The sequence below is a fragment of the Hydra vulgaris genome, chromosome 09 (assembly GCF_038396675.1).
Source record: "Hydra vulgaris chromosome 09, alternate assembly HydraT2T_AEP".
In the NCBI taxonomy this organism is placed as follows: domain Eukaryota; kingdom Metazoa; phylum Cnidaria; class Hydrozoa; order Anthoathecata; family Hydridae; genus Hydra; species Hydra vulgaris.
In genome coordinates, this window is record NC_088928.1 from 53,662,501 (window position 1) to 53,672,500 (window position 10,000).

The window sequence follows — 10,000 nt, forward strand, 5'->3', positions numbered from 1 at the left end:
CAATCAACATTTAAACTAAACTTATCTTGATGGTTCAACTTTGAATCAACAACTGAAAGAGGAGTATAATAGAATAATTATTTTTAAAGATCTAATATTGAAATTGATTTTTTTGAAATATTTTGGTTAGAAATAATTAATAGAAAACCAAAATGCAATAGTATAGCAAATTAAATTTTGTATTGCCCCCTATGTGTGAAACTTAAGAATAGTTTCAATTTTGAAAGGTGGATTATATTAAATTAGAAAATCAAAGTTTATAAACTTTAAAAAATAAACTAGGAAGGTAATTAAAAAAAGCTTTCAATTTTTTAAACTAATAAAATCCTAACAAGGTTGAAAGTAAACACTATAAAGTAAGAAGTTATAAAAATAAAGAACATTGTTGAAGAGCAAGGCTGACAGAAGACTCAAAAGGTTGTTGGTTGTATTTTTTGAGAAAACGTGAAGAAGGGAGAGAGTTCCAAAGCGTTTATGTGAGAGGAAAAAAACTAGATGAATAAAAGTTTTTAGAGCATAAAGAGGCGGAATTAGTAAAATGATGCATCTTTGCTCAATGATGAATAAGGCAAAAAAAAAATTTGGTAAATGGAATTAAAAACAATAGCTTGTTTGAGCAATAATGATAAAATTTGAGAAAAGAAAAAGATATGCAATATTACAACAATGAATGAGTGGCTTAACTATATATATATATAAAACAAAAAATTATATACATAAATGTTTATGTATATATACATATTCATATATATATTATATATATATATATATATATATATATATATATATATATATATATATATATATATATATATATATATATATATATATATATATATATATATATATATATATATATATATATATATCATTTATGTTTTATATATATACCATTCATGTTTTATATATATATATCATTTATGTTTTATATATAATATATATGTTATTATAAACATCATAATTGTTATATATATATATATATATATGTAGAGTTTTTTAGTCAGCTTTGCAGCATGTGAAACAAGTTTCTTTAAACTTAACTGACTTAATATAATAATAATTTCTTTTTTTTTTCCTTTAATCTAAATTTTGAATTAATTTTATCCTAAATTATCATTTATATTTTCTATAAATTTTTTTTTCTTTTTAATTATTTTGTCCATGTCTTATTTATAAAGCCTTTTAAATATAATAATAATAACAAATCAAAACAACATTTTTTTTTCAAAAACCAGGAAGTCAGCTACTCAACTATCAGCTATGCAACATGCAAATTTCGATTATAATTTAGAACAAAACATAAAACAAATTTCATACTATACTTATAGCTTTTATTTAGAAATAATAAAAATCGTTTCTACAAATTATAAAGGTCATTTTTAAGATACCTGTTCACTTCTAAAAAGACTAAACACTAAATGTAAATTTTTAATTCCTTTTTTAGCATGCATTTTTTGGCAAAATTTGTTCATCAACAACGCTTTCATCTAAAACCTGAAAGTAATGGCATTTACACAATTTGTTTATCAAATTTTTTTGTTTTCTTAAAAAAAAAGATACTTAAACCAGGAGAGCAGTTTATTTCTGGCTTTTCTTTTTATTCAGTTTTATAACAGTACCTTTTAAATTGTTTGTATCGATTGCCAAATCGCTTGCACAAGAAATTATAAAATTTTTCTGTTGAAACATTTTTTCTGGCAACACATTTTACAGTGGATCCAATTCCATCTGCAAGTCCTTTTTCATGCATTGCAGCAAAAATATATTAGTGTATTTTAAATGTATGCTATTTGTCTAAAATTTCTATCGATGCTAAAATATACTAATTTTTGAAGTAAGATGTTGCGTTGTCACTGAAAACATGAACTTCTGTAATACTGTCTGATAGAAGCTCGATAATTTTATTTATGTTAGGAAATACAGATAATTTTGTACGGTCACCTGAATCAAAAAAATAGCGCAAAAGATTTAAATTGACTATGCCAAACTGCACATGTAAAAATAGAATTGTGATTTTGACCAAAATGAGCTGCTTGCATATCGTAAAGAACAAAATTTTCAGCTCAGTCAACTTGAAAAACAGCCTTATTTGAGTTTTTTTGAATCACTGATTCTATATAAAATTTAAATTCAGATGATTGACTGCTTTTGACATTACTATGAATAATAAACTTTGTACGCATTATTTTAATATGTGATAACAAAACTGCAACTGCCCAACCTTTGTTAACTTTTTAATATAAGTTTTTGCTTGAGGTTTCTGCTACTGATTCCATGAAATGCCTAACTCAAAATGTTCAAGCTGAAGTAATAATTTATCAAAAAGAGCATAAACGGTACATTCCTTGCAAACAGCATTGAAACACTGTTTTGTTGGTTTTCACAAATAATTTTCTGAATCATTAAGTTTCCAGTTTTAATTGTAAAAAAATACAAACCCCACGAAAGTAATTCAAGCGAATAACATATATTTTCATGTAACACATACATTATAAGGAAGTGATGATATACATTAAACGTAAACTGGTCTTACCTGACAAAAATTTGGCAGACTTATTTTAATATCTGCATGGTTTAGCTTAAACTCTTTAAAAGCTCCTTTTAGCATATAAAACATGCGCCAGATTTGAACACACACCTTTTTGTTTGCTATCGCTATAGAAGTATAATCTGTCTTCTTGGTGGAAAGTTGACTAGTATCATCGTCACTATAAAAACTTTTAGTAATCACGAAGTCTTTCTCTCTCAGATTGATTGTTGGTTTTCAAATTGAGTAATGGTTAAGTTTCATTGAGTAAACAAAACAACATTTCCTTCTTCTGAAAAGGACTTTTACGAAGAGAGCATATCAATTCTTTCAAATACTTTCCTTTGACTTGCACATTTGCAAATAATGAGTGATTTGATTCTACAGATGAACATACACCTTTTTGCCGCAGTCAAGATTTTCTCATTCTTTAGCTTTGTGTTTCTTTTTGTCATGATTTACTCATGTAAGTCCTTTATTTAGTGCTTTTCTGTTTTTCATCTTGATTTTATTTTTATTTTGAGATCTGCATTTATCCCTATGCACCATTCGGGTGGGAATTGATGATGGTCAAGGGACTTTAAAAATCCCAGTTTTAAGATTATAAAAACAGTAAGCTCACTGGTGTCAATAAAGAATAAATTTTGGTCATTGCACATGGCGTTCAAAAGAGAAAGTACAACTTAGGAGAGAATTGAGATGACAAAGTTAAATGAACTGAAATTTTATGTGGCAGCAAATCTTAAGTTAATTAACAGTATGTTGGGTGTTTCAGTAAGTTATTTTATTAGAAACCAAAATAATTATTTTATGTTTAGGCATTTTATATTTAAATATAACTCATTCAAAAAATTATTGATTTTTTATTGTTAGGAGCATGGCATAAAGCTTGCTTGTTGCTATTGTTAAGGACTAAAAAAGAAATCACTGGCCAGTTAAGAACGTTTCAATGCCTTAAAGATTGGTACACAAAGCATGTTGAAGACAGCGAACAGTGCAAGAACATGCGTATTTACAAAAAAGTTGCTGGTTGATGTTTGCAACAATAAAATCCAGAGACTATGGTAATTGACATAGTACCACCTCCTTAAATGCATTTATTTGAGCATATAGTGACTCAAGTTACAGATGTGCTAATGGCTGATGAGTTTACTAAAAACTATTTGTTGAATAAAACAGTTATCAGATATGGATATAATGGAGTAGGGTATGATGGTCTTAACTGTCACAAAGTCATGACTTGTTCAGATGAACTTAGAGATATGTGTCCTCCTCACATTATACCCTGCATTGAAACATTTAGATTAAGTTTAGAACAAGTAGCAAATAATTAAAGGTAAAACATATACAAAAAAAAAAGCAACCTTTAATTATTATTAAATCTTTTCTTTAAGTCAATAAAGGCTGTTTTGGAATGGAGCAATCACCAAATTTTGGCAAACACATCCAAGATATTGTAACCCAAATGTGCAACTTAGAAAACTATCTTAAGAATCATACGAGTTACTCTTTCACCCTGGGCTGGCAATTCCACAAAATACAAGCCCATCTTGCTTCTTTTATTGAAAGAAAACAAATATCCTTGTGTGTTTTCAGTGAACAAACCTCTGAGACTGTACACAAAACAATGAAGAGGTTTGCAATGCCAGAACTGAATGAATCACACAGAAAAAAATTGAAGAAAATGGCAGTCACATACTCAAGAATAAGGAATTAGAGAATCAATTTAAACATTTTCCAATAAAAAAAAACATGTCTATGATATTTATGGCAATATTTAACTACATTTTCCAATAAAAAAAACATAGCTATGATATTGAGCACAAAATGTTTATTTTATTTGAAGAGTATCTTGACATTTATGGCAATATTTAACTACATAAAATATTAATAATAGCAGTAAAAAAAGCTTGTCTTTTTTTAAATAATTATTCAATAAAGATTATAAAAAAATATATATTCCACAATAAAACTTACATAAGAAATTACCTATTAAACGATATTAATTGTTTTATAATATTTATTTTGTAATTTATTTTAGTTTTCTTAGTTTATTCTTATCCCTTAGTTTCGAAATGTTTTTAAGTGTTTTCAAGTTTCAAACATTTCGAAGCATATGTAAATCATTTAATGAGATTTAGTTAGATTTCACTCTAATTTTTTGTATTATTTTTTAAAAGGATACACAAAACAGTTTACCTTTAGGAAGAATAACAATTGGATGAATTTCACTACCTATTAAAAAAATAATGCAATGTTTTGAAATAATATATGAAAGAGTTTTCATAACAAAAATACAACATATAAAAAGACTAAAACGTGTTGTTTATATATATATATATATATATATATATATATATATATATATATATATATATATATATATATATATATATATATATATATATATATATATATATATATATATATATATATATATATATATATATATATATATATATATATATATATATATATATATATATATATATATATATATATATATATATATATATATATATATATATATATATATATATATATATATATAATATATATATATATATATATATATATATATATATATATATATATATATATATATATATATATATATATATATATATATATGTATATATATTTCACTGACTATATGTGATTGTTGACCACATACAGTCAGGAAAAAAATTATTTTTTAGTAACTCCCAAGTTGATAGTGGTTTATTGCATCCTTGATGAGAGTGAATTAGTTTAATAATGAAAAAAATGAAAGATTTATGTTGTTCATGATCAATATTAATGTAAACATTGTTATGGAGCTGAACATGTAGTTGCTAATTTCATTTGTTTTAATTGCTTATGGTTAGAATGCTCACACTTTTTAGCCACTTCCTAACTGATATCATTGGTGAACCTGTGATATGCATATAACTTTTTATCTTTATTTAAACTTATTCAAACCTATTTCATATTAGTTCGAACTCATTCTATTCTTCGTTCATTCTATGCCTGCATTTTTATATATTAAAAATGCTAAAACAAATCTCTGAGTTAATGCTCAATGATAAACAACTTTGTAGTTACATTCTGGTATAGCCTATATGAATTGCAAACACCTTGTCAATGTTTTGTCCAAATAGGTTGCATAATTATATAACAAATTAATAAAATTAACAAAAACAACTACAACAACTACAACAATACTAATAATATCAATAGTAATAATAATGTTACTAACAATAATAACACCAAACTCAATTGTATCTGTACTATTAATTCCTTCTAAAACTGAAATTGTAAATAATTAAAATATTTGAAAATATAATCTGGATTAAAAAATATCAATGATCATGTCTTACTCATCGATAAATAATTAGAAAAAAAGGTAAAGTTCGTTTATTTACATCTTGTGTATATATCATCTCTTAATCTACTAGCAAATTAGTTGTTTTTTAATAAAATTGAGCATTTTTATACAGTTACTACTTCTCAAGACAGTACTCTAATAAGTAAATAATTTCTCAATTAATTTCCTCAATAACAGTACTACAAATAAATTGTTTTGAAGGAAAACAAATTGACTTTGATATCAGCGATGTCTGTCAAAGTAAAGATTATCAATAATGATAACAATATTTAATTCAGGTAACTCATTTAATCAATAATATTACTCATAAGAGTAAATAAGAAGAATACAATTCTTTGAAAGTAAACGAAAATAATGTTAATAAAATTTAATCAGGATAAATTACAAGTAAATGACAAGTACATGTCGATCTTTGCATAAAAATAAATTATCAGTATAATTTATTTTAATGAAGGAATCCTAGAAGACATCAAGAAAAGACATTTTCTTTTTAGATCCACCAACATTTACTGTTTTATTTTACTTCTCGAATTTACATGCCAAATGGTGTTTGCCAATGATGGTTTTTGTAAATTTTGTGACATCTTTCTAATTGATGCTGACTCTCTGTAGATTTAAATATCTAAAAGAGCCATGCTAACCAGATGTTCATAGAGAGATTAGAGATCTCTTGAAAATGCTTCAAGTGTCTCTCTGTTAAAAGTCTTCATTAAATAGGTAATCAAAATTTGGGAAGAAATTTGATGTCGTTAATAATGGCTTGGATTTCAAGTAATGCTTTATTCCACTTTTGACATAAACAAGGCTGGCAAAACTCTTAAATCTGTGATATTCACAAACTGCCAATGTGAATTGAGAAAAAAAAAGATTTTCAGAGTGCAAATGGTTTTTGCCATCAATCATGCAAGATATGTTGGATTAAGTGCTAAAAATTCTAGCTGCCTTTGCATACACCAAGAAACAAAAAATTCCTCAAGACGAAATATTTTTTTTCGTCTTGAGGAATGAACTGAACTGTTTCAAGATATAATAGTTCTTCACTATTATATCTTGAAACAGTTCATCAGTTGCTGTACATGCATTTCTTGGTTTATTGATGGCTATTGTTTCTGAAACCATTTGAATAGTGAAGTTGGTGGACTTTCAGTTGAACTAAACAGAGTTGTAAAAACATTTAAAAGGACAACTTCTATGACATGATAAAGGCATGTAATCTAGACCATTCAAACTCCCAGAGCCTCTTGAGTGATAACACATGACAGCCTTATGACACCTTGTATTGCAAGCAGTTGCATGGAACAAGCCTTTATTCTGTGATTGCAGACTCCATTTCTCAACTACACAAACACATGCATTGTTTGAGCCTCTCCTGTTCCTTTATTCAGTTTTAGAACAGCTTTTCCCTGTAATAAAAACAGCTATCCACAAGTTCATTTAATTTGTTGGGCCATTAAGATTACCATCCCAATAAAATTCATAACATTTTATGCCATCCCAAAAAATATTCTTTTTCATCGTCATTGCAGCAGCCTTTTGTCTTTCTTTTAATCTGGATTGTCTGATTGATCTTTGTGATGTTATTTCAGAAATCTCATAGCCAGGTGCCTGTGCAACAGCTCCTACAAAAAAAAAAAATACAGCTACAAGGTCTTGGAGGCCTGAGAACACAATTCGAAGCATCTACATCTTAAGGTAATTGAAAGATACTCATAAAATCTTCTTTGTTGATGAAGCTGTTGATTTTGACAAAGTAGTCTTTTGTCACATAATTTGAGTGGACTGATATTCCTCATTTTGTTCCGACTCTAAATTAGTCAGCAATGAAAGTTCACCTTTTGTTTCATTAATGCCCTTTGTCATTCATTCTTCATATCTCATTTTTATTTATTATTTTTTTCTTTTCGTTGCGAATTGTCCCGCTTATTGCTACTCTCATTTTATTTAAAAAGCTCATGCTGCACCAAAATCATTTTCTCTTTGCATGCAAAGGAATTTTTTTTATCTTCGATCTATAAAGGTTTATTAATCTGCCAAATATCTTTGTATTCGAATGTCTATACACAATCGACAAAAGCAAGCATATATATATATATAAACATACATATATACATATATACACATATATATATATACATATACATATATACATATATATGTGTGTGTGTATATATATATATATATATATATATATATATATATATATATATATATATATATATATATATATATATATATATATATATATATATATATATATATATATATATATATATATATATATATTAGGGGTGTTCAAAAATAAATAATTGTAGAATTTGGAAAACCAAGTCATCAAATTTGAAAAAAAATGAATTTGAAGCAAATATGTTTAAGCTTACTCGCAAAAATTTTTAACATAATTGAACCACTCTATCATTGCCCTCAAAGCACATGTTTGGATAGATAAGGACCCAAAAATGAGCAAAAGGGCAAGACTAACATAAATACTTATAATGTTTTTTTTTCAGAGCTTAGATAAATATCTGTACTTTTGATTAAAAAAGTATAGTTTATTACTTTCTTCTCAAAAAGTAGTATAATTTACATTTTAAATCAGCTAAAAAACGTTTACTTTGTGGTGCGGCATTGTTGTTATAACCTTTTCAACAATTAAATTCAAACTTTGTTTATTAGATTTGTAATATAGTTTGCAAATGTATATACTCAAAATAAGAATAGAATTACTTATTTTATGTATGTTTATTATTTGTAATATTTTAACCAGAATAAAATAAAATATTCCTTAAGGTATTTTTACAATTTTTTAATTTTTCTTCAAAAACCGCACTTTGCATTTTTTTACTTTTTTGCAAAATTTAAATACACGGTTTTCAAGTGGTCTTTAAAAACAAATCATTAACAATTAAGAAATAAAATGGTTTGTCTCAAATTTACTGAAAATTATTGATTTTGTTCATACGTGGTTTTTGCATGTCATAATTAAATGTTGCTTATCAAATCAAAAAAAAATTTTGTGGAAGTTTTCTCTATAGTTAATCAAAATAATTTTTTGTTTGTTTGTTTGTGTGTGTTTTTTTTTTGTTAGTGTTTTGTTTCTTCACTAAGGAGGAAAGATAATCTGATAATCGTTTTTCAGTGATACTGGTGGAGCTCTTCCTGGAAATGCTGAAAACAGAACAAACTCTGTCAACTGATATTAATCTGTTCTGTTTTTTCTCTTTGTTGTTGTAACAATGAACATATTGCTGCATCATGCCAACTAATAGGCATTGAAAAAAATAAAGCTATTGGCATAATTTTCAAAAGTTTTAAACGAAGACTGTGTATGCCAGTATTGCAGTGGAAGTGAAAGCCAGTCTTTTCTTCTTTCTTCAGTTAACTCACTAAAAATAAACACAAGGTAAGAAAACTCATCTACCAAACGGGCTAAGCTTGGTGGATCTTTCTCAGTACTAGCATTTTTTTCTATCTCTTTTCTAATATCTTTCTTTTTTTTTTGTTTCCATTTTTAATGTGTTCAGCCTTAGGCATTTTAAATAAAAAAAATGCAGCTGCAAATTTTTGTTTTTCATGCAAAGGCAGCAAATCCTCATCCAATAGAATTAGTGGAATCATAGTTGAGTTTAAGTACCAAGTGTGCTTGTAAAGTGAATCAAGTACAGCATTAACTTAACTTTAGGATTTCAAAAAATATTTCTAAATTGATGTATCTGATGGATAGCATTAATATCTAAGCTTTGCTTTGCCAAGAAAACGGGCATGAGGGATATCTCAAGTTTTCCTGTTTTTATAAACAGAAGGTGTTAGATAAGTCACACGTAATTTAGCCAGCTCTCTTCTGTCTTTGCGTTTATCTTCTCCTGCTATCCTCTTTCTTTCTATATATGCTTTTTAAAAGTTCATAAAACTTTCAGCAGCCTTTTTACTTATACCACTACTCACCTCCTTCCAGTTAAACTAGTACAGATCACTTGGAGCATAACTAAAATTAGGATGTACAAATAGGATCTTAAATTTTTGAAACAATAACTTTTCTGATCCTGTACTTAACTCATTTGTTGTATATTTCCAAAAATGCATAATTCTCAATTCTGCTATGTGATGCC

At 26.6% G+C, this 10,000-nt stretch overlaps 1 protein-coding gene across 3 annotated transcripts in view; it reads right to left on the reverse strand.

Annotated features, from left to right (window-relative positions):
- LOC136084866 (uncharacterized) overlaps positions 1-10,000 on the reverse strand; it is a 169,500-nt gene that overhangs the window by 60,826 nt on the left and 98,674 nt on the right. For all 3 annotated transcript variants that reach the window (XM_065806056.1, XM_065806057.1, XM_065806058.1), the window contains one exon: positions 4,727-4,762. In XM_065806056.1, coding sequence (XP_065662128.1) covers positions 4,727-4,762 — 36 coding nt within the window. The remainder of the gene's footprint in view (positions 1-4,726; positions 4,763-10,000) is intronic.